At 42.1% G+C, this 26,973-nt stretch overlaps 1 protein-coding gene across 2 annotated transcripts in view; it reads left to right on the forward strand.

The window, feature by feature from the left end:
- Nucleotides 1-26,123, forward strand: part of CDH20 (cadherin 20) — a 762,886-nt gene extending 736,763 nt beyond the window's left edge. For both annotated transcript variants that reach the window (XM_069730620.1, XM_069730619.1), the window contains 3 exons: nt 9,059-9,176; nt 16,463-16,714; nt 24,743-26,123. In XM_069730620.1, the coding sequence (XP_069586721.1) occupies nt 9,059-9,176; nt 16,463-16,714; nt 24,743-25,236 (864 nt within the window). In that variant the 3' untranslated portion in view covers nt 25,237-26,123. The remainder of the gene's footprint in view (nt 1-9,058; nt 9,177-16,462; nt 16,715-24,742) is intronic.
- The last annotated feature ends 850 nt before the right edge of the window (nt 26,124-26,973 follow it).

A 26,973-nucleotide genomic window follows, 5' to 3' on the forward strand; every position in this document is an offset into this window, starting at 1 on the left:
GATGTGGAGCGCAGCAGAGTATAGCAGACCATGCAGAGGGAAGGAAAGTAGGTATCCGGGTAAGGTGCGTAACAGTACCCCTCTCTTAGGGCATCTCCAAAATGAGTCCAAAACCAAAGAAGCAAGGACACACTCAGGATCAGTTACATCTTTCCTGCAATTCTCTTTGCCCGCAGAGAAGATATCTTTAGAGTCCTAATAGAAGGCAGGAGCATAAAGACCTACGGATGCAGTAGGTGCTGAGCAGAGTTTCACAGGAGTAGGCTAAGGTAGAGTAGAGCAAAACCAAGATAGAGTACACTGGGCGATCTGGTTGTACGACCAGTCAATGACTGGAGCATGAAGCCATAGCCACGGAAGTCCCAAAACCACTGTTGCATCAGAGAGAGGCAAAACCAAAAAAGAAATGTCCTCCACATGTAGTGCTCCAATCTGGAGAGTTACCTTCACTGTCCGGAATTGAATACAACCACCTGGAATTGTAGAGCCATTAACGGAGCTTACCTTCGGCAGTGATTGCAATGAAACCAGAGGGATTTTCAACCTTTCAGCCAGAGAAAAGTCCATAAAATTTTTAGCTGCTCCAGAATCAATAGAGTGTTTAAAGAACTGTAAGAAACAGTCATAGGCAGAATTTTTTTTAGTGGATATAAGAGTAAATCCTAGAGGAATCCTTCCTCTTTGCCTAGGTTATAAAGTTCACCCTATCTGTATTTCAGTTTGGAATAGTTGAAGTGATAATGATCCTGTTCACCACAATACAAACCAGGTCCCTGTGACAGTCGTTCAGATCTTTCATTCAGAGTTAATCTGCTCCAACCAATCTCCAAAGGTTTAGGTGCAATTGGTTTGGAAGGGAATGTTAATTTCTCTTTTGGAGGGGAGATATGAGAATCCACAGTTTTCTCCCTAGACCTCTCTTTAAAACGTAAGTTAACACGAGTAGCGGGGGATATTGACTCATCACGTGAAGATTAGTGATGAGCGAATATACTAGTTACTCGAGATTTCCCGAGCACGCTCGGGTGACCTCCGAGTATTTTTTAGTGCTTGGATATTTAGTTTTCATTGCTGCAGCTGAATGATTTACATCTGTTAGCCAGCATTAGTACATGTGGGGGTTGCCTGGTTGCTAGAGAATCCACACATGTAATCAAGCTGGCTAAGAGATGTAAATCATTCAGCTGAGGTGAGGAAAACTAAATCTCTGAGCACTAAAAAATACTCGGAGGTCACCCGAGCGTGCTCGGGAAATCTCAAGTAATGAGTATATTCGATCATCACTAGTGAAGATGGCTTGACATGACTTGACAGGCAGCTGTAAAAGACAGCCAGGAGAGCATCATTGTTACATGTTAACTCAACAGAAAGGGTGCAGAACTGGATGGCATGTTGCCCCACACAGTGAGTCCCTTATCTGAGCCACAGAATGGAATTGGCAATGGAGTGAACACGACCCAGTGCATCAAACGCTTTCTGGAAGGCAGACAAGAAAGATAGTATGGCATGTATGATGTGGTCATCTCATTGCCACAATGGTACGGCCAATGCCAAAGCATTGCCAGATAACAAAGAAAAATGTAGGCCACATCTGAACAAAATTGCTGGAAAAACAACTTAAAGTGTATGATGCTGTATGATGCTCTGATGCACAAAGCTCCAGCAGGCCTTTTTGTTGCCATCAAAACATGTAGGAATGGGAAAATGTGCAGATGTCTTCCAGACCAAGTGATGCATGGGGAAATTTAAAGGGAACCTGTCACCCCGAAAATCGCGGGTGAGGTAAGCCCACCGGCATCAGGGGCTTATATACAGCATTCTGTAATGCTGTAGATACGCCCCTGATGTTACCTGAAAGAGGAGAAAAAGACGTTAGATTATACTCACCCAGGGGCGGTCCCGCTGCTGGCCGGTCGGATGGGCGTCTCTGGTCCGCTGCGGCACCTCCTATCTTCATTCCAAGACGTCCTCTTCTGATCTTCAGCCACGGCTCCGGAGCAGGCGTACTTTGTCTGCCCTGTTGAGGGCAGAGCAAAGTACTGCAGTGCGCAGGCGCCGGGCCTCTCTGACCTTTCTGGCGCCTGCACACTGCAGTACTTTGTTCTGCCCTCAACAGGGCAGACAAAGTACGCCTGCGCCAGAGCCGCGGCGTGAAGACCAGAAGAGGACGTCATGGAATGAAGATGGGAGGAGCCGCAGCGGACCAGAGACGCCCATCCGACCGGACCAGCAGCGGGACCGCCCCTGGGTGAGTATAATCTAACATCTTTTTCTCCTCTTTCAGGTAACATCGGGAGATTATCTACAGCATTACAGAATGCTGTAGATAAGCCCCTGATGCCGGTGGGCTTACCTGACCCACGATTTTCGGGGTGACAGGTTCCCTTTAAGCTGCTGCAAGTGTTGATGATCTGGTAGTGAGGTTGCAAGAATCTAGGACAGAGCATACACACGGGCTGTGAGATCCTGCACAGCGTTGACAAGCACCTGTTGACTTGCAAAAAAATATAAAAAGAGATATAAGACAATAGTGATCACCTTACAATATTTTTTTTTGGTTACAACAACAACAAAAAAACACAAAAGATTTTTCAAAAGCATTTAAAAAGCAAAAAATTTGCTGTAATGCAACAAATACCAAAATATCATAAATAGTGATGAGCGAGTATACTCGTTGCTCGAGTTTTCCCAAGCAAGCTTGGGTGGTCTCCGAGTATTTGTAAGTTCTCGGAGATTTAGTTTTCATTGCCTCAGCTGCATGATTTACAGCTGATAGACAGCTTGAATACATGTGGGGATTCCCAGCAACCAGGCAACCCCCACATGTACTCAGGCTGGCTAGCAGCCGTAAATCATGCAACTGCATCAACAAAAACTAAGTCTCCGAGCAGTTACAAATACTCGGAGACCACCCTAACCACCCTAGCGTGCTCGGGAAAACCTGAGCAAAGAGTACACTCGCTCATCACTAATCATATAGACAAGGTGTGTCTATCTTGCATCTCACAGCCAAAACTTATTGACGTGTGTCCTTGATATATCAGTAATTTGGTACGATAACAACATTTTAAAACACACTAGATTTTATGAAGGGTATATCTGGCACAATTGTGACTTTGCATGTGTCAATTTTATCAGGACATTCATTATTAGATATAACCTTCTCCAATAGTAAAGACTCCTATCCCTAATATATCACCGATTGGGCATCAGAGATTATAGATGGACCAGATTTTGTACAAAGTGCATTGTGCAAATATCCCTTTACATGTGTCAATCTCAGTACAGGGGCACACAGTAAATGTACCCTTCTCAGCTGGCAAATATACTAAGAAAGTTCCCATGCACATAATATATGTGAGTTTGATCCATACACAGAGATCTCATTATAAACAGATTATTATCAATTTATTTTAGAAATGTATATTAATATCAATAATTCACAAGCATTCTAACAATTGTCCCACATAGAAAATATACGTGGAATGGATCCGTGTGCACAGCACTTATTAATAGGGTTGATCGAATTGCTGCATATAAGTGTTTATCCGAATAGCTATAGTGCTTACCGAATAGCTGCCCCTGTAACCTGGATACCGGGAATGCTCCCGATAATCAGCTGTTAAGCGCCGCATCCCTACTTATTACCTATATGTTATATCATCCAAAATACACATCTAAGGCATGTGCTCTGCTATTTTTAGAACTCCTATAGAAATAAATGAAGAGTGCCATGCATGCACAGCCACCTGTCCATTCACATCAGCCATAAAAATAGTCAAGGAACCCCTGTTCTCGAAGTATAGGGCACAGAGGTGGAACTCACATCTGTTAGGGTATGTTCCTACGATCCGGAACTAGCAGTGTTTTGGACTCAACGTATGTTCATTGCGTCCAAAGCGCTGCCTTCTATTGAACGCAGGTAAATCCTCATGTGTTCATTGAACCATGCGCCTTTACCGCATTCAATATATTCTATTGATTACATTTCTGTTGCGGAGGCTACTGACTCCGCAGAAGAAATTGACATGCTGCGGTCTTGATAGACGCACCATATGTCAGTGTCATATTCTATGATTCAAAGTTCAGATCTATTAGTTTGTGCTTATTGGGTGCACTGCAATCCATGCAGACTGGTTATGCAAAATGAATAAGATTATATACAGCTGTGTCAAAAAGTGTTTGCCCCCTTCCTGATTCCCTATTTTGCATGTTTGTCACACTTAAATGTTTCAGATCACCAAGCAAATTTAAATATTATACAAAGATAACACAAGTAAACACAAAATGCAGATTTTAAATGAAGGTCTTTGTTATTAAGGGAAAAAAAAACCACACTCTGCAGGGTCCTGTGTGAAAAAGTGATTGCCCCTAAACCTAATAACTGGTTGCGCCACCCTTAGCAGCAACAACTGAAATCAAGCTTCTGCGATAACTGACAATGAGTCTTTTTCCATGCACTGGCAGAATTTTGGCCTACTCATCCCTGCAGAATTGTTGTAATTCAGCCACATTGGATGGTTTACAAGCATGAACCACTTTTTTAAGGTCATGCCACAGCATCTCAATGATCGGATTAAGGTCAGGACTTTGACTAGACTACTCCAAATTGCTAATTTTGTTTTTCTTAAGCCATTCAGAGGTGGACTTGCTGGTGTGCTTTGGATCGTTGTCTTGCTGCATAACCCAAGTGTGCTTCAGTGGGATGAACAGATGACTGTACATTCTTCATCATGATTTTTTGGTAGATGGGCAGAATTTATGGTTGCATTTACCATAGGAAGTATTCCATGTCTTGAAGCAGCAAAACAACCCCAGACCATCACACTACCACCTTCATATTTTATGGTTGGTATGATGTTCCTTTTCTGTAATGCTATGTTACTTCTACGCCAGATGTAAAGAGACACATACCTTCTAAAAAGTTCAACTTTTGTCTCTTCAGTCCACATAGGATTCTTCCAAAAGTTTTAGGGATCATCAAGATGTTTTCTAGCAAAACTGAGATGAGCCCTTATGTTCTTATTGCTCATCAGTGGTTTTTATCTTGGAACTCTGCCATGCAGGCTATATTGGCCCAGTCTCTTTCTTATGGTGGAGTCATGAACACTGACCTTATCTGAGGCAAGTGAGGCACTTCTTTAGATGTTGTTGTGGAATCTTTTGTGACCTTTTAAATGAGTTGTTGCTACACTCTTGGGGTACTTTTGGTCGGCCAGCCACTCCTGGGAAAGTTCACCACTATTCCATGTTTTCAACATTTGTGGATAATGACTCTCATTGCCACTCGCTGGAGTCCCAAAGCTTGAGAAATGGCTTTATAACCTTTTCCAGACTGATAGATCTCAATTACTATGTTTCTCATTTGTTCCAGAATTTCTTCAGATTGCAGCATGATGTCTAGCTTTTGAGGATATACTTTACTTGATCAGGCAGGTCCTATTTAAGTGATTTCTTGATTGAGAACAGGTGTGGCAGTAATCAGGCAAGGGCAGGGTGGGAATTTGAACTCAACTTCGAAAAGATTTAAAACACCGATAATTTATGTTTTAAGTGGGGCGGGCAATCAGTTTTTCACACAGGGCCCTGTCGATTTTGATTTTTTTTTCCCTTAATAATAAAGACCTTTATTTAAAAACTGCTTTTTGTGTTTACTTGTGTCATATTTGTCTAATATTTAAATATGTTTGGTGATCTGAAACATTTAAGTGTGACAAACATTCCAAAAAATAGGAAATCAGGAAGGGGCAAACATTTTTTCACACAGTTGTATATGGCAAATAGAAGTCAGGAAACAGGGCCAAACCTATATCATACCAAAGGAAAATAAAAACAGATTTGATCTGATTCCACTAAATTAAAAGCTAACTAATATTGCAAATAACTTCTTAAGAGAAGAACATTAGGATATCAAACCTAAAATTCCAATTGCAGACATGTGTGTCGAGGTGTTTGCCTCTCTTCGGTGCAAAAGCAAAAGAACTGATTCGGCTGGGTGACAGACCTCTGACAGGATTTCTAAGGGATAAAGTTTCTACTTGTGGAGAGTGCCAAGTCGGCATCAGGAGACTTATAGGCCATTCAATGTTCTCTGGGAATGTAAATATGCAAATAGGCTCTTCAGAGAAAAAGAGTACAGGAACTTTAGTGCCTGTAGTGAAAAACGAGAACCGAGGGATACGGATATCCCCATGCTGTCACCAATCTGTGATGGAGCTTACACAGTCACAGCTCTCTGGCACCCCTTAACCTCAGGTCAGTCAGGGAACTGCACCTATGATAAAGTGTCGCCATAGAGGCTGTGCTGTCACTTACTGGTTATTGGGGCACTCTGCAGTTAGGTCGGTATATATATATCACCAGTCCCAGGCCGGGAATATATATATAAACCTCCAGTCAGTCACTGCCAGGATCCCCCAATAACACCAGAACAGGGTGCTGCCACCGGTTCCTCATTAGATATAAGCCCGGTCTGTTAGTAAGCTTATATCAGGTCAGAAACCAACCCCAAGTAGCGCATAAGTACTAGCCGGACTCACAGGTTTCGAGACAAAACAGAAGCCCAAAATGAATTGATATTTTAATTGCCAAAAGGTGCACTAGATAATACAAATATATACAGAGTAATATATAGATATTACAGCCTGAAGTACAGATAAAGGTAGGGTACAGGTATGGGATTGCAGTTAGCTGTATGTGTTACCATTAATTATAACTTGTGGATGAAGGGAAGCTCTAGTATCCACAGGCACCTTCTTAGTTTCTTGTCTGTCTCCACGTGTGACGTGACGTGGCTTCCGTGGCAGAACAATGAGAAAGGCTAAAGGCGTGTAGCTAGCTTTTAGCGCCTAGGTAGCTCCCTCCCATATTCACCACTGCCCCTCTTGTTGGACTGAATTCTCCTCCCTTGACCTCTTAGCTCAAATAATTCCCAATATCTAGGATGGGTCATAACTTCCTAGTGGGAGGTCCAAACGGGACAGTTGACAACCCATTTGTTGGGGCTGGACCGATATGGAGAGTCCAAACTTGGGTCAGCTACGTGGTTCTGGAGAGCAAGTCTCAATAGCTTGGTATCCAGGACAGCTAGAGAAAAATTAGACACAGCGGTGTGTGCGAAGGACTTAACCCTGAGATGCACGGTACTCTCATAATTCATCTCTAGGTGTTGGAGCCCAGGTGTCTACACTTTCATGGTACTCTTATAATTCATCTCTAGGTGTCGGTGCCAAAGCGTCTATGCTTTCCCTTGATAGCTGATTGACGTTGGCCTCCTTGCACAAAAGACAGCAGGGAGTTCCAGCTCTGCTCCTCCTCACCTTCATTAACATGTGGCCTCTAATTCTGTGGCCATATGGCCATATGGCAAAGTCATGTTCCTTAGATTCTTATCCTAAGTCATGTGACAAGGCCCTTTAAAGGTTCAGCTAGGGTTGAGCGACCTTCACTTTTATAGGATCGGGTCGGGTTTCACGAAACCCGACTTTTGGAAAAGTCGGGTCGAGTGAAATCGGCCGATCCTATAAAAAAGTCGGGGTCGGCCGAAACTCGAAACCCAATGCAGTGCATTGGGTTTCCATGGTTCCCAGGGTCTGAAGGAGCGGAAACTCTCCTTCAGGCCCTGGGATCCATATTTAAGTGTAAAATATAGAATTAAAATAAAAAATATTGCAATGCTTACCCTCTGACGCGCCCTGGTACTAACCGGCAGCCTTCCTCCTTCGAATCCGCGCTTCTAGGACCTTGCCGTGACGTCGCGGTGACGTCGCGGCTTGTGATTGGCCGCGCGGCCGCCCATGTGACCGCTCGCGCGGCCAATCACAAGCCGCGACGTCACCCGCGACGTCACCGAAGGTCCTGGAAGGGCTGATTCTTAGGAAGGAAGGCTGTCGGAAGGAAGCAGGGCGCTTCCGAGGGTGAGTATATTCCTATTAGGTATATACTCACCCTCGGAAGCGCCCTGCTTCCTTCCGACAGCCTTCCTTCCTAAGAATCAGCCCTTCCAGGACCTTCGGTGACGTCGCGGGTGACGTCGCGGCTTGTGATTGGCCGCGCGAGCGGTCACATGGGCGGCCGCGCGGCCAATCACAAGCCGCGACGTCACCGCGACGTCACGGCAAGGTCCTAGAAGCGCGGATTCGAAGGAGGAAGGCTGCCGGTTAGTACCAGGGCGCGTCAGAGGGTAAGTATTGCAATATTTTTTATTTTAATTCTATATTTTACACTTTAATCTGAATTCCGATACCAATTCCCGATATCTTAAACATATCGGGAATCGGGATCGGAATTCCGATTCCAGATTCAAAAGATCGCCGACTTCATGGCCGACCCCCCACTGGGGTCGGGTCGGGTTTCATGAAACCCGACCTTGCCAAAAGTCGGCGACTTTTGAACAATTTCGACCCGTTTCGCTCAACCCTAGGTTCAGTATTGACTTCCATTGCTACTTCCAGCAGGTGGCACTAGAGTTTGTTAATATTGGTAATTTAAGTGAAGACTCATGTCCATCTTGAGCTTGACTACATGAGCTCTGTCTTCATATTATTATTTCCTCTTATTTGTTAAGGTAGGATTCACAGGGTTATGGTGCACCATTTTACGGTGAACTTTGGGGTTCCTTCATAAGTTTTCTAATTACACAATGTATCTCTGATTACTAAAGAGAACCATTAGCTTCACCAAACGAATGCCATTGCTGAGTAGGGTACTAAAAGATGAGTCCTATGTGCTTGACAGCACCGCTATGTAAATGTAATCAGAAGTGCTGAACAGAGGTCAAACAACCAGATGAGGGCTGTTTTATGCATAAAATGGGTGCACTATCCAGGATTAGATCCACCCTCTGTGCACTTGAAGCCTCATTTACATAAAGATTGAAAATGGAATTTCACGGTAACGGAACATCAATGTGTAACCAGGTGTTTACTTGCATTTTTTTCCCACCCTACTTATCAATGTCACTTGTTTTATGACCCTTTTGACAGGTTGGTTCCCTTTTATGTCATATTCAAAAATTCATCTGATAATTTTACCTGTTATGTGTATATTTGTGTTTCAGCTAATTCAGACTGTAAGCGCAATAGATCAAGATGATCCTCCAGAGGGTCAACATATATACTATAGCCTGGCTCCTGAAGCTGCTAATAATCCGAATTTCACATTGAGGGATAACCAAGGTAACCTATGGAACATATATTTACTGTACACTTGCATCAATCTATCTCTTGGCTTCCTTTACATTTTTTCTTGCATTTTTAGCCATGCCATGAATTTTATGCCTATTCAACAATTTGTTTGTTTTATTTTGTTCACAAATTCGGGTTGTTGTTTTTTTTCCTATAGATGATTTTTTTCTAAGGGGAAAACACATGAATAAAACACCACAACCAGAGCATACAACATTTTAAAAAAAGCACGCAACAGAAATACTGTAGCAAAAACATCCAGTTGGAATAGAAAAAGTAAAAAAAATGCAGTTTTTGCAGCCTGTTACATATTTCACTATTAACTAGTAGACTCAATCTGGCTGCAATGTTTCTTTTGCAACAAATAAAAATTAGAAAAACACAGCATTTACAAAAAAATCTGTGAAAAATCCCTTAATATAACAAATAATATATACAAATGCAATGTTAAAATATGTGAGATGTATTAGCTCAATTCTTTACTCGTGTGTAGAGTGGTATACCCCAGTGTAATAGCATTAGACTTTATTCATATAAGCATACTGTATATGATATTACTATTATTTATTTTTAGGTAATACTAATATTCATAGATTCATACATGTACGGCGCAAGTCGGGAGTGGGTGTATGGAATGGTATGTAATGGCTGTGTACTACAGCCAAGACCTTCCGCTAACAATTGCGGGTGCAGAAGTGATCCGGCACAATTGTTAACCTGTTAAACGCCACTGCCAATCTCTGACAGTGGAATTTAATATGCACTGGCATGCGCTTCATTATCTCACCCATCGGTGCCCGTGACTTAATCGTGGGGCACCGATGAGTTGTCATGACAGCCGGGGGCAGCTGATGACCCTTGTGCTTGTCATTACAGAGCATTTCTGGCCAGGCTTCGAAGGAGACCATGATTTTTGCTATATGCAGCAATGCTGTGGCATCGCTATACAGTGGGGCAAAAATGGGCGAGAAATCGCTCCTGTCAAACCAATCTAATCAGTTTTTATGAAGAGGTAAGCTATAGACTGGACCACGGTGAGTCATTGGACGTGGTATATCTCGATTTTTCCAAAGCGTTTGATACCGTGCCGCACAAGAGGTTGGTACACAAAATGAGAATGCTTGGTCTGGGGGAAAATGTGTGTAAATGGGTTAGTAACTGGCTTAGTGATAGAAAGCAGAGGGTGGTTATAAATGGTATAGTCTCTAACTGGGTCGCTGTGACCAGTGGGGTACCGCAGGGGTCAGTATTGGGACCTGTTCTCTTCAACATATCCATTAATGATCTGGTAGAAGGTTTACACAGTAAAATATCGATATTTGCAGATGATACAAAACTATGTAAAGCAGTTAATACAAGAGAAGATAGTATTTTGCTACAGATGGATCTGGATAAGTTGGAAACTTGGGCTGAAAGGTGGCAGATGAGGTTTAACAATGATAAATGTAAGGTTATACACATGGGAAGAGGGAATCAATATCACCATTACACACTGAACGGGAAACCACTGGGTAAATCTGACAGGGAGAAGGACTTGGGGATCCTAGTTAATGATAAACTTACCTGGAGCAGCCAGTGCCAGGCAGCAGCTGCCAAGGCAAACAGGATCATGGGGTGCATTAAAAGAGGTCTGGATACACATGATGAGAGCATTATACTGCCTCTGTACAAATCCCTAGTTAGACCGCACATGGAGTACTGTGTCCAGTTTTGGGCACCGGTGCTCAGGAAGGATATAATGGAACTAGAGAGAGTACAAAGGAGGGCAACAAAATTAATAAAGGGGATGGGAGAACTACAATACCCAGATAGATTAGCGAAATTAGGATTATTTAGTCTAGAAAAAAGACGACTGAGGGGCGATCTAATAACCATGTATAAGTATATAAGGGGACAATACAAATATCTCGCTGAGGATCTGTTTATACCAAGGAAGGTGACGGGCACAAGGGGGCATTCTTTGCGTCTGGAGGAGAGAAGGTTTTTCCACCAACATAGAAGAGGATTCTTTACTGTTAGGGCAGTGAGAATCTGGAATTGCTTGCCTGAGGAGGTGGTGATGGCGAACTCAGTCGAGGGGTTCAAGAGAGGCCTGGATGTCTTCCTGGAGCAGAACAATATTGTATCATACAATTATTAGGTTCTGTAGAAGGACGTAGATCTGGGTATTTATTATGATGGAATATAGGCTGAACTGGATGGACAAATGTCTTTTTTCGGCCTTACTAACTATGTTACTATGTTACTATGTTAAAAAAGTATTCAGTCAGTTAGCAATAGTGCAAGTTCCACCACTTAAAAAGATGCGAGGCGTCTGTAATTTACATCATAGGTAAACCTCAACTATGGGAGACAAACTGAGAAAAAAAAATCCAGAAAATCACATTGTCTGTTTTTTTATCATTTTTTTGCATACTATGGTGGAAAATAAGTATTTGGTCAGAAACAAACAATCAAGATTTCTGGCTCTCACAGACCTGTAACTTCTTCTTTAAGAGTCTCCTCTTTCCTCCACTCATTACCTGTAGTAATGGCACCTGTTTAAACTTGTTATCAGTATAAAAAGACACCTGTGCACACCCTCAAACAGTCTGACTCCAAACTCCACTATGGTGAAGACCAAAGAGCTGTCAAAGGACACCAGAAACAAAATTGTAGCCCTGCACCAGGCTGGGAAGACTGAATCTGCAATAGCCAACCAGCTTGGAGTGAAGAAATCAACAGTGGGAGCAATAATTAGAAAATGGAAGACATACAAGACCACTGATAATCTCCCTCGATCTGGGGCTCCACGCAAAATCCCACCCCGTGGGGTCAGAATGATCACAAGAACGGTGAGCAAAAATCCCAGAACCACGCGGGGGGACCTAGTGAATGAACTGCAGAGAGCTGGGACCAATGTAACAAGGCCTACCATAAGTAACACACTACGCCACCATGGACTCAGATCCTGCAGTGCCAGACGTGTCCCACTGCTTAAGCCAGTACATGTCCGGGCCCGTCTGAAGTTTGCTAGAGAGCATTTGGATGATCCAGAGGAGTTTTGGGAGAATGTCCTATGGTCTGATGAAACCAAACTGGAACTGTTTGGTAGAAACACAACTTGTCGTGTTTGGAGGAAAAAGAATACTGAGTTGCATCCATCAAACACCATACCTACTGTAAAGCATGGTGGTGGAAACATCATGCTTTGGGGCTGTTTCTCTGCAAAGGGGCCAGGACGACTGATCCGGGTACATGAAAGAATTGATCCGGGTGCATGAAAGAATGAATGGGGCCATGTATCGTGAGATTTTGAGTGCAAACCTCCTTCCATCAGCAAGGGCATTGAAGATGAAACGTGGCTGGGTCTTTCAACATGACAATGATCCAAAGTACACCGCCAGGGCAACGAAGGAGTGGCTTCGTAAGAAGCATTTCAAGGTCCTGGAGTGGCCTAGCCAGTCTCCAGATCTCAACCCTATAGAAAACCTTTGGAGGGAGTTGAAAGTCCGTGTTGCCAAGCGAAAAGCCAAAAACATCACTGCTCTAGAGGAGATCTGCATGGAGGAATGGGCCAACATACCAACAACAGTGTGTGGCAACCTTGTGAAGACTTACAGAAAACGTTTGACCTCTGTCATTGCCAACAAAGGATATATTACAAAGTATTGAGATGAAATTTTGTTTCTGACCAAATACTTATTTTCCACCATAATATGCAAATAAAATGTTAAAAAAAACAGACAATGTGATTTTCTGGATTTTTTTTTCTCAGTTTGTCTCCTATAATTGAGGTCTACCTATGATGTAAATTACAGACGCCTCTCATCTTTTTAAGTGGTGGAACTTGCACTATTGCTGACTGACTAAATACTTTTTTGCCCCACTGTATATAGCACAAGTGATCGGACTATCACACCTTCAAGTCCAAACAAACAATAACAGTGAAAAGTTTAAAAAAAAAAAACTAAAAGTTCAAATAACCATTCTTTTTCCCCATTGAAAAAAAAGATATTGAAAAAAAAATACACGTGTCATATCGCGGTGTTCAGAAGTGTCGGATCTATCAAAATCTAAAAACAATGAACCCAGTAAAAACGTAAACAAAAAAAATTCAAGAACACCAAGATTGCATTTCTTTGTTCTCCACTCTCCACAATTCCACAAGAAAGGCTGAAACAAGCAATTAAAGGGAACCTGTCACCTGAATTTGGCGGGACTGGTTTTGGGTCATATGGGCGGAGTTTTCGGGTGTTTGATTCACCCTTTCCTTACCCGCTGGCTGCAATATTGCTTTGCGCAGGCGTGTACTATGGAGGACAGAGAATGAACTTCAATCCAATATTGCAGCCAGCATGCAGCCAGCGGGTAAGGAAAGGGTGAATCAAACACCCGAAAACTCCGCCCATATGACCCAAAACCAGTCCCGCCAAATTCAGGTGACAGAGTCCCTTTAAAATGTCACATCTATTCCAAAATGGTATTAATAAAATAAAAAGTCTCACCCTGCAAAAAAATAAGCCATCACACAGCTCCATCAGCTGAAAAATAAAAATGTTACGGGTCTCGGAGAGTGGGTATATAATCTCCCCCAAAAATTTTTGCACACTTCAGATTTTTTTCACCCCTAAAACAATAAAAAACTAGACATGCTGAGTATCACCGTAAGGGCTCGTTTCCATTTGCGAGAAACACGTCTGTGTCTCGCATGTGAAAACCAAGCTCTGGTGCCGACACTCCAGAGCGGAGCATGCGGCCGCATAGCAACACATGGAGCTGCACGCTCCGCTCCGGAGTGCCAGTGCCAGAGCTTGGTTTTCACATGCGAGACACGGACGTGTTTCTTGCAAATGGAAACGAGCCCTAATCATAATGTTCAGGAGAATTATATTGGAGGTCATAATTTCACTGGACTTGGATTTTTTTTCTCATTTTCCAGTACACCATGTGATAAAATGAAAGGTGTCATTCAAAAGTACAACTTGTCCTGCAAAAAACAAGCCCTCATATGCCAATGTGGACATAAAAATAAAAATGTATGTCTCTGGGAAGAAAGAAGGAAAAAACAAAACACAAAAGTGGAAATTGGCACTGTTGTGAAGGAGTTAAAGGGCCACTGTCACCACCCTCCAGCCGTTATAAACTAAAAGAGCCACCTTGTGCAGCAGTAATGCTGCATTCTAACAAGGTGGCTCTTTTAGTTTTGTGTTCAGGTATTACTAAAATAAAGCGCTTTGAAACTTTGCAAAAATACCTATCTTTGTCCACGGAGGCGGGTCCTCAATCCCCAGCTTGAACGGTACTCTGCCATCACTCACATCTTCAGGGGCTTTCGGCGCCGCCCCCTCCGCGCTGTTTTCTCTTCAAATCCGGCACCTGCGCTGTGTAAATCTTTGTGGGGCAGGCGCAGTAAGCTCTGGCGGTCTGACGTCCCAGCCAGGCTTGGAGACTGCGCCTGTGCTGGCAGTGCGGCCACCCACCTCGGTAATCCCTGCCCCGCACTGTGATATGCATTATGCACAGTGCGGGGCTAGGATTCCTGGGCATGCTGTTATGGACCTGGTGGTTACGAGCACCCGAAAAGACCTGATGGTTAAAATAACAAAGGACAAGCTCTGGGAAGTGGGAGCTCAGCTGACCGCAACCCCTAATGCTATCACACACACTAGAAATAGCCGTGGAGCGTTCCTGACTCTCCCTAGATGCCTCTTCACAGCCTAAGAGCTATCTAGCCCTAGAGATAGAAAATAAAGCCAACCTTGCCTCAGAGAAATTCCCCAAAGGTAAAGGAAGCCCCCCACATATATTGACTGTGAGTTAAGATGAAAGTCACAAACACAGAAATGAAACAGGTTTCAGCAAAGGGAGGCCAGACTAACTAAACAGACAGAGGATAGGAAAGGTATCTTTGCGGTCAGCACAAAAAACTACAAAAAGACCACGCAGAGTGTGCAAAAAGACCTCCGCACCGACTCACGGTGCGGAGGTGCCACTCTGCATCCCAGAGCTTCCAGCTTGCAAGGCAAAATCATGATAGCAAGCTGGACAAGAAAACAATGAACAAATAATAAACTAGCAGGGACTTAGCTTCTGCTGGAGTAGACAGGTCACCTGAAAGATCCAAGACCGAACTGAACCAGTACAAGAACATTGACAGCTGGCATAGAGTAACGATCTGAGTGGAGTTAAATAGAGCAGCCAGCCAAAGAATAAACTAAATCACCTGTGGAAGGAACCTCAGAAGCAGCAGCTCCACTCAGCCACCAGAGGGAGTCCATGGACAGAACTCGCCGAAGTACCATTCATGACCACAGGAGGGAGTTCGATAACAGAATTCACAACAGCATGCGCACTGCGTGTGTCAGACTGTCCCCCGCCTTACAGCCTCTGTCTATTCAGCTGATCGTCCCGGTGATTGCTATGAAGAGGAGGAGGCACGATCAGCTGAATAGACAGAGGCTGTAAGGCGGGGGACCAGGGTGACAGTCTGACACACGCAGTGCGCATGCCCAGGAATCCTAGCCCCGCACTGTGCATAATGCATAACACAGTGTGGGGCAGGGATTCTCAAGGTGGGTGGCCGCACGCCAGCACAGGCGCAGTCTCCAAGCCTGGCTGGGATGTCAGACTGCCAGAGCTTACTGCGACTGCCCCACAAAGATTTACACAGCGCAGGTGCCGGATTTGAAGAGAAAACAGCGCGGAGGGGGTGGCGCCGAAAGCCCCTGAAGATGTGAGTGACGGCAGAGTACCGTTCAAGCTGGGGATTGAGGACCCGCCTCCGTGGACAAAGATAGGTATTTTTGCAAAGTTTCAAAGCGCTTTATTTTAGTAATACCTGAACACAAAACTAAATGAGCCACCTTGTTAGAATGCAGCATTACTGCTGCACAAGGTGGCTCTTTTAGTTTATAACGGTTGGAGGTGGGTGACAGTGGCCCTTTAATCAAAGTGCAGCCGGGAAACATGGATTTTCTGAATAGCCCTCTAAATATGGATAAAAAAAATACTTTCAAAATGATTTCATTATGCTTGCATGAATAAGACCTAACAATAATTACTTTACTATATAACCTGTTATACTGTGCAGACTGTGAGCCCTCGAGGGCAGGGTCCTCCTTATGTACCTGTGTGCCTTGTTTTTTGCTCATGTTTATTGTACTTGTCTATATTTGCCCCCTTTTCACATGTAAAGCGCCATGGAATAAATGGTGCTATAAAAATGTATAATAATAATAAGAATAATAATACTACTGTAATTTAACAATGATTGTGCTTGTCTTCATGTCTACTAGATAACACAGCCTGGATCCTGACTCGAAAATCTGGCTTCAAACAAAGTGAACAGAGCATCTTTTACATCCCAATCTTAATAGCAGACAATGGGCGCCCAATGTTGAGCAGTACTGGTACTCTGACCGTTCAAGTCTGCAGTTGTGATCAAGATGGTGATATAATGTCTTGTAGTGCGGAACCATACACTTTACCCATAAGCCTAAGCAGAGGAGCACTGATTGCTATCCTCGCCTGCATTTTTGTACTATTAGGTAAGCTATACTTATTTATAGAAACCTTTTTAGTATGTTATCGAAATGATAAATGCCCCCAAAGCTTCTGCCTTTATTAAAGGGAATCTATCAGAAGGTTTTTGTTATATAATCTGAGAGCAGCATGATGTAGGGACTGAGACCGTGATTCCAGTAATGTGTCACTTGCTAGGCTGTTTATTGCTGTTTCGGTAAAATCACTGTTTCATCAGCAGGAGATTATCACTGCCAGACAACTAACCTCCAGCCTCAAAGTCACCTGCTCTGTGCAACCCCGCCCCCACCACTGATTAGCAGCTCTCTATCAATGTGCAGTGTAGACAGCAAGCTGCCAATCAGTGTTGTGGGCGGGGTTATACAGAGCTCAGCATTCAGAGAAAGAACTGCTAGATCTGCAGCAGAGAAAAACAGGTACCGTTTCAAAATGCAGACCGACAAGTGACACATAGCAGCGTGATACAGGGGCTGGGACCTCGATTCCAGCAATCAGATTACATAGCAAAATCCAGGTGACAGATTCCTTTTAAAAGATTATTCCCAGCATTGAAAGAAATTCTTGAGATCTGTGTGGCTTTAGCTATGGGGACTCCTACCAATACCGAGTATGGGGCTATAAAATGCCCTGTGGGTACAATTTTTCCATTCAAAACAGGAGACACTTTGGTGGAACTTGACAGACCTCATGATAAGTCATTAGTATCCATTAAGGGCCACCGCTATGTTTGCCTGATCTAGTACAGCCATGTGGCACGTGTAGTATGCTTTGCCCAACTGCGGGCAAAGCCAAAAAGCATTAGTGCGCATGCGCCTGTGCACTACGCAGTTGGGCAAAGCATACTGTGCGTGCGCAAGGCAAGATTGCATTGCGCACGCATGTACTACGGAGGAAACCAAATCAAATTCAAGACCATATTGCGGCCAGCGGGAAACGAAGGGGTGCATGAAAGGAGAGAAAACACCGCCCATCGGACCGGACAGAGAGCCCGCCAAATTCAGGTGACAGAGTCCCTTTAAATACTGAAGCCACAGCACTGAAATACACCTTACTTATACTTCAGAAGGAAGCCGTTGTTCACAGTTATCAAATGGATTTGGCTTAGTTTGTGTTGCCTTCTTCTTGCTTTCAGGAAACAAGGGCTGTAAATCTACTCATTTGATTGCATTAGGCTTGTAAGTTGCAATAAATAATACATTAAAATAGACAGAACTTCTGAGGTTCATGCAATAAGGGGGCACTTATATGACATAAAAGACCAGAAATTCACACGCTGGAAATATGTCGCTGGAAACTGAGCTGACAGATTGCTTTATTGTCCATATTAATTTCATGACATCCCTGGGTCCTAATTAACACTCGGAGGCAGCTGCTGTATGATAATGTGGAATTTGTGATCTCTAATCTTGTGCTCCATGCATGTAAATGAGTTGTCAGCAGGTGATCGTACTGCGTGATTTTCTCTGCAGATATCCAACATTTCAGGACTGTCTGTATGGGTTATAAAGACCATGTACTCACATCAACGTTTTATTTCTTGGGCGTAATCTACGTGCGAGTGAAATCGCAGCATGCTGAGATTTTACGTGTATATCAGCCGAGTCTCGCCAATGCAAGTCTATGGGTGCGAGAAAAAAATCGGACACCACACGGACCATCAGTGTGACTTGCGAGGAATACACACACATTTTCCTCATTTCAACCCATTGAGTCATTAAATTCATTGGGGAAAAGCAGTGAGAAATGTCAAGCCATACGCCTGTCATACGGTTTGCATACGGATGTCATACAGACACATAGATGCGAGGAAATCGCATCATCACATTGCAAACCCATTACACACGGATGACCATACGGAGAATATCTGTGCGACTCTCGGCCAAGAGAATCGGACCTATTTTTCATGCGTTAAGTGTGACGTCGGCCTAACCCTCAGCATCACACACCCTCCTACTACGGGGTTGTTTAGAAGTATTTTTGTTTTTCTGAGTCAAAGGTAATTTATCTGTCATTCATTCAAAAGTTTCCAACAGACAAGAACAAATATGAAAAAAGGTGCACCAGGGGTGGGACAAGCTCGCCCGATGCCAAAATAAGGGTTTTAGAATGTGTCCTTTACGTTGATACAGGAAAGAAATATATCTTTGTACCGTGTTAGCCAGTAGATGGAAAAATATTTAGAATTGAGAGTCCTCAGTGGTTGATACCTTTTAATGGCTAACTGAAAAGATGGTAACAAATTGCAAGCTTTCGAGACTGCACAGGTCTCTTCATCAGGCAAATAGAAGAGACGTATGTAGTCTCGAAAGCTTGCAATTTGTTACCATCTTTTCAGTTAGCCATTAAAATGTATCAACCACTGAGGACTCTCAATTCTAAATATTTTCCTTTACGTTGTGCAGCTAATACACCCTGCATGCAAGTCTCTATGAAGTGTAAGCAAGCCTATGTTCACATAGTGTTTATAGCGTATGTCATAAAGTACGCTCTGAGGGCAAACCACAGAAAGTATTTGGTTAGTATTACTGACTCATCATCTGAAAAAAAAAGTATTTGACATATGTTCAGGAAGTATGCTATAGTACACTTCTTTTATTCAGAACTAAAAAGCATCATAAAATGTTAACTAATATTGTGATGATAATTTTGTAAATTTTTTCACCATTCCTACATCACCCATCAAAATTGTCTAGCACTCTCTGCACCTCTCTTATGAATGGTGTACTTTTATCCATGTAGTTTTGCCTACTGTTTTCTTCCCTTCTGTTTCAATATTGATTCCCAGATTTCACATTGCATTTTATTTCGCTATGCTCTCCTTTAAGTGTGTTGATGCATGATCATGGCATTGCATGGGCAGTTAGAGTCCATACCACCTCTGCCTGCTTTGGTTCCACTGTGATTATCATTCTCACTATGTTTTCATAAACAAACTAATATGTTATAAGTATACAGTGTGATAGAAGATATCTAATCATCATCAGTAACTGTGATAGTAATCTCTGTACCATCTGTGGAGAACCTCTGTGGTTCAGTTCATGCTGTTACATCATAAAACTGTTTTAGTGACTGGGATAATGACCCCTCTTCAGGGACATAAAGCCATGTAATTCCCAGTAGGTCACCATGAGGTTGCATGACTTTAGGAGAAGAATACCATGATTTGTCAGATAGAAAGGAACAGCTACATAATTTCATATTTGCTTATTACATACATAAAAAGACTGTAGTAATATTTAAAAAAAAAAAACATTGGAGCACTACTTTAAAGGGAACCTGTCACCTGAATTTGGCGGGACCAGATTTTGGTCATATGGGCGGAGTTTTGCCTTGCGCAGGCGTGTACTACGGAGGACATAGAATGAATATTGCGGCCAGGATGCAGCCAGCGGGTAAGGAAAGGGTGAGTCAAACACCCGAAAACTCCGCCCATATGACCAAAAACTGGTCCCGCCAAATTCAGGTGACAGGTTCCCTCTAATAGATTTAAATCCACTCAAGTCAAAACACTGTAAAACTAAAGTACCATTTATCTACAGACTGCCTGACAGACCAAACAGGTGGTATAAACTAAGCATCTAAGGTCTGGTTCATCATTTAAGACACTTTTCTTTTTTTATCTTGTGGTAATCACTAATATATTTTGTGCCATATTCATAAAAATGCGTTTCATGCATTTTAGGCAAATATTTTAAAAAATCTGTCTATAATCATGTTTGCAACTTTTTATGCTCCCTTCTGAGCCCTAAACAACTGGCACTTTTCACCAACTTCAGAGGAGGATCTGGCCACTTAACTCCTAGAGTAAACCACACCCATCAGGACATTTCGCATGTCACGCTAACTTGTCATCTTTGAGCATGCTACAGAAGACAAAGCTACCCGGCTTCTCACTTCTTTTCTCCCTACAACCTGCACCAGTGACCCAATTCCCTCACATCTCCTGCAGTCTCTCTCACCGATGGTCACCACTCACCTAACTAAACTATTTAACCTCTATCTTTCTTCTGGTATCTTCCCCTCCTGATTTAAACATGCCATCATAACCCATTTATTTAAAAAATATCCTTCAACCACAACTGCACTGCTAACTACAGATCTGTCTCTAATCTTCCCTTCATCTCTAAACTCCTGGAACGCTTTGTCCACTCCCATCTAATCCGCTATCTCTCAGATCACTCTCTTCTTGACCCCTTACAATCTGGTTTCTGCTCTTTACACTCTAATGAAACTGCTCGCACTGAAGTCCCTAACAATGTATTAACAGTTAAATCCAATGGACTCTGCTCCCTGCTGATTCTCCTGGATCTCTCTGCTGCACTTGACACTGTGGATTTCCAGCTCCTGCTCACTATGCTGCACTCTATCGGGCTCAAGAACAGTGTTCTCTCCTAGTTCTCCTGCTACCTCTCTAACCGCTCCTTCACTGTATCTTTTGCTGGATCTTACTCTTCTCCTCGTTCCCTTACAATCAGGGCTCCTCAGGGGTCAGACCTAGGTCCCCTCCTCTTACATTACTCTAATTGGACAAACAGTAAATCAGTACCAAATCAGTAGATTTGGGTTCCAGTACCATTTCTATACTGATGGCACCCAATTATATACTTCTTTCCTGACATCACCCCAATCCTAATACAAAATACCAAGGATTATTTGTCCACAATCTCTAACATTATGTCCTCCCTCTATTTGAAAATGAATCTCTCCAAAATTAAACTTCTTGTGTTTTTCCCCTCTTCTACCCTAACCCTACCTGATATTGAAATTACCTTGTTGGGTTCAACAATAACCCCCAAGCAGCATGCTCATTGTCCTGGGGTTGTATTTGACACAGAAATGTATTCCCTATATCCAATTCCTCACTTACTTTTGTCACCTGCATCTTAAAAACAACTCAATAATCGAACCTTTTCTCACCATTGAAACTGCTAAAACTATTACTGTTGCTCTTATTTATTCTTGTCTGGACTAATGCAACTCTCTATTTATTGGTCTCCCTCTAACTAAATTTTCTTCCCACCAAACCATCTTGGTCATATTTCTGTCCGTCAGCTTCACGGATGCTTTCCACATCCTTCTGGTAATTACACTGGTTGCCCATTCGCTACAGAATACAATATAAACTCAACACTCTCACCCACAAAGTCCTCCACGGTTCTGTACCACCCTATAAATTCTCGCTCATCTCTGTCTATCGCCCTACACTCACCCTCCATTCTGAAACTGATCTAAACCTTCCACCTCCTTCTCCAAGACTTCTCCCATGCTGCACCAATTCTCTGGAATGCACTACCCCAGTTGATCCAACTAATACCTAGCCCCCACGTTTTTAAGCGTGCTTTAAAAACACATCTCTTTAAACAAGCCCATCACCTCAACCCACTAACCTAACTCTGTACTCTTCCCTCCTTCTAAATATTATGCAGAAGTTGCTCCCTCCTATTCATCTGTCTCCACACCCTCCATGCACACCATAACTGCATTTGATTATTACACGTAGTCGTATTGGCTGATGACCGGATCATGCAGCTTCACATGAAAATCCCTATTTATTATAATTGTTGGACCTGAAATAACAAGCACATTTCACCTATTGTGTCCCCCTATTTCCTTGTAGATTGCAAGCTTGTGAGCAGGGACCTCACCCTAATGTCACTGTTTAAACTTTCTTACGTTGTATTGAATTTACTGTCTTTATATGTCACCGCTTAATTATAAAGTGCTGCGGAACATCTTGGCGCTATATAAATAAAATTATTATTATAGATAGATATACAGATAAATAGATATAGACAAATAGATAACATATAGATTTATAAATAGATAATAGATTGACAAATAGATAATAGATAATTTCTACTTCCTGCTCCTAACATGCACCATTACTGTTTCCTCCTTATTCAGCAATGTTATGTTAGAATCTTAAAGGGAATCTGTCACCAGGTCCTTGCCACCTAATGTGAGAGCAGCATATAGGCACAGAGACTCCAATTCCAGCGATGTGTCACTGGGTTGCTTGGTGTAGTTTTGATAAAGTCACTGCTTTATAAGCAAAAGATTATCACTAGAAGACTAGTATATCTGCAGCCATGTACGCCTTCATATTTATGAGCTCTAGCTCTGTATAACCCAGACTCCACCACTGTCTAGCAGCTTTCTGGTTTTGCGCAGTTTACAAAGGGAGCTGTCAATCAGTGTTGTGGGGATGGCAAGGTATACAAAGCTCAGCGTTCAGAGGACTGCAGCAGATAAACAGTTATTTTATCAAAACTGTGGCAAGCACCCTAGTAAGTGATACTTCTCCGTAATCAGGATCTGTGCCCCTATATCATGCTGCTCTTAAATGGGATAAGCAAGCAAAATGTGCGCCTGAAACAATTCTGTCTCTACGTTCCAACAACTCCAAGTTTTGTCACCAGCTCATAAAGTAAATATGCAATTTATGAGTATGAGTTAAAACATAACTTTTAGTAAGCTATTAAAATTCCATAAATAATTACACAATACTAAATTACCAATGTACAACAGGTAAAAAAGCACACAAATGAACGCTCCACAGTGATGGATATAAGCATGACAGATGCTGTCACTAATTGTGGTAAAAGGTTGTCTTGATAGGTGAATACTGACAGTGCGCAGGCAACCATAGATGGTTCCTAATCATGAAAGATCCACATGGTTGGTAAAGGTAACTGTCTAATAGATCATTAGTGACTCACAGAGGAAAAAGTGGAAAAAGGAGAGAGAACCATCTCAGCCATCAGTCAAATCCAAATGAGGTAGTCCTCGCACAGCATTTGGTCCTGCAAAGACTTGTCCGTCCTCCAGATCGGAGCTTGGAGATTGCCATATTCATCCCTATTTAGTCTATATAGACCTTGAATACCTCAAAACTTCCATCCTTAATAGGGCAGTTCACAACTGAATGCTAGGTCCAATACAGGGAAGCAGGTATCATAGCCCTTGTATACTTGGATATGTGTATTGTCATCCTCTGATGACCTTGAAAGGAAGAAACGCATTGGTAGAGAGCGAGCACCATACACATGTAGGGTATTGTCTGCACAAGGATAGCTGTGATAGCTGTGGACTGTTTTTGTAAGGACGGGAGTTTTGGAGTAATCAGGCCTATATCCACTTCATGACCAATGATATATAGTTACTTTATTGGCCTTGTCCCTGCCTTTGATACAGGCTCACAAGCTGAGCCTGCATCTTTCCATGCACTTGATGGCAGACTTAATCAGCCATCAAGTGCCTCTAACAGCCACGTCTGGTTCTGAGATAAACCTCTGTCTGTTAACCAGTTAAATGCCGCTGTCAATTATTGACAGCGGCATTTAACACGCGCAGACAGAAAGCACGTCATTGATCCAGCCCAGCAGACAATCACAGCTTTAAATCTCCTAAAATAACTATTAAATACAGGATAACAAAAGGTAAAAAAAAAAACTAAACTATATAAAAAAAATTAAAATAACAAAAGTTCATATCACCCCATTAAAAATAAAACAATTAACAAAAAATAAAATATATATATTTTGTATCGCCAAGTTCAGAAATGTCCAGTCTATCAAAATGTAAAATAAATTAATCTGATCGGTAAGTAAACGGTGTATTAAGAAAAAAATATATGATGCTGGAAATACCAAGCAAAATTTAGCTGCTAGTAAGATTGCTAGAGAGGCAAATCAGAACCCCCACTTGACTGCAAAAGACCTTTCGAAAGATTTAGCAGACTCTGGAGCTGTGGTACATTGTTCTACTCCTCAGGGACACCTTTACATATATGGCCTTCATGGAAGAGTTATCAAAAGAAAACCTTTCCTGTGTACTCACAATAAAATTCAGCATCAGTAGTATGTAAAAGAACACCTAAACAATACATAAACAAAACGGACACAATGGGTGTACAGAAGAACAATATTCCCATGAGACCCTCTATGTGGTTGCAGGACTTTATATTTTGCTAAGGTTGCACTGGGTTTTATCACTTTTTTCATCTTTATTCTTATTTTTTTTTTGCTTTTCAGTGCTAGTCCTCCTTATTTTATCCATGAGAAGGCAGAGAAAGCAGCCGTATACTATTGATGAAGAGGACAACGTTCATGAAAACATTGTAAGGTATGATGACGAAGGAGGGGGAGAAGAAGATACTGAAGCATTTGATATCGCAACTCTATGGAGTTCAAGGGAGACACATGTTGGAAAAAGCAGACAGGACATGCAGCCAGAGATTGAAAGCTTGTCTCGCTATGTGCCTCAGACGTGTGTCATGAACAATAATGTACACAGCTACATGTTGGCTAAACTCTTTGAAGCGGATACAGATGTTTGTGCACCTCCATTTGACTCTCTTCAGACATATATGTTTGAGGGAGAAGGATCAGTGGCTCAGTCCTTAAGCTCATTACAGTCTTTCAGTACAGACTCCGAGCAGAGCTATGACTACCTTAATGACTGGGGTCCTCGGTTTAAAAAGCTTGCTGAGATGTACGGTGCCAAGGATAAAAAGGCGTCATTGTGATAACAAGTGGAAAACAATTGGAGATTTTATGCAGGGCTCCAAGCCCCACCTTATGTGGATCCATTTTCTTTGAGGGCATCATTAATAGTTAAGCATTATAAGAAAGACAAGATGATGGATTTAATGTACAGATTGCGCTGAAATTGGATCAAATCTTTCCCTGGATCAGCTTTACCGGGTCAACAAAAGTAAAGAAAGTTCGACAGAAAACATTGATGGAGTGAGAAAGACAAAATATTTCTTGGATTCAAGACTTTTAAAGTCCAAGAATATATATTTTTATACCACACAACGTCTTTACACCTTGTTCAAATATATACAATTGCAACTCATTTTGCAAAGAAAATATTGTTTCATAATTTATAAATTCTCACTTCAAAAACTTTAAAAGATATGTAAAAAGTAAAAAAAAACATAACTGTGTTTAGTACATTTCTATTACCAATGTTTGGTCTTATATTTCTTTCTAGTGACCCACTGATACTTTTAATAGTTTGAGATCCAACATAATAATACTAATAATATCCTCCCTTTTATAGAAACTGTATGTGTTTTTACCTCTGTAATTTGGTGGCATGCCTGAAGAAGAAAATGGAATTAAATACATTCGATTTCACAGGGTGTGTCACTTCCATGTGCCAAATGCCAATATCAGATGCCTAATTTAAGAGGTTTATCTAGTATTAAAAGTTTTAAGGGATTCCCCTGTATATTTATGTCAATTTATACCCAGGACTGTTTACATTCACGTAATGGATGCTCAACTGAAATATCTCCCTAAAAATGTAAGTTAAGTTTTGTACATTTGTCAATAATTTTGGTAATTAAATAAGATGTACTGAATGTCCAGTACTTTAGCACTTCTTTAATAAAAAGTTAAAGTTGAAGGACATGTCTTGACCTCTTGCTATAATATTTTCCAAATGTTATCAGGATGTGGCAAGTATTTTATTTTATAGCTTGACACATTTCCAAAACCAATGTTAAAACAGTTTTCACCCTTTAAATTTCTCACGGATGCTGCAGTGAAACCAAAAGTATATCAAGTAACGACTCAAACCAGTGATTGGCTGCAGGAATCATTGATGGAACTACACACCAGTAATGCCCACTTTTGAACAAAGAATGACAAGGAAGAGCATAATTTGAGCTTTTTTGATAATCCCATTCATTTGGCTATAAAAGTTAGCATGGGTCAGATTCCCCAGATCAAATCTCAAAAATGAAACATGCAAACAAATCTAAATTATTCTAAGCATGATGCTTTTGTTTATGAATAATAAACATGATTTAGAAAGGTTGAAGGAATCCGGATAATGTATTTTAGACATTTTGTTCTCTCACAAACTTAGGTCACTAGTAATCTTGCTAGAAGAAATAAGTACCAGACAGAGGATGCAGCTTCACTTTCTCATTTATCTTTGAGTTTTTTTTATTCTGCAGGAGCCAAGAGCTTAGAACAAGGCAGTAGCATAGCTACTGGGGGCAGTAGCCCTGGGTCCGGTGTTCAGAGGGGGCCCACCCGGAGCTACGCTACTGTAACTGTGTCGCACGCTGCTACAGTTACATTCTGTGGCAAAGCAGGGAGAATCAATCTCCCTTCTCTGCTGCTATGGGTCGCCTAAGCAGGTGGGGGCCCGGATGCCAGCAGTTGGCCCTCCACCCATCATCGCAAGGTCAGCTGTTTCAGCATTTAGCTGATACAACTGACCGCATTGATGAGGGAAGGAGCGCTAC

This window comes from Ranitomeya imitator, chromosome 6 (assembly GCF_032444005.1).
Source record: "Ranitomeya imitator isolate aRanImi1 chromosome 6, aRanImi1.pri, whole genome shotgun sequence".
NCBI lineage: Eukaryota > Metazoa > Chordata > Amphibia > Anura > Dendrobatidae > Ranitomeya > Ranitomeya imitator.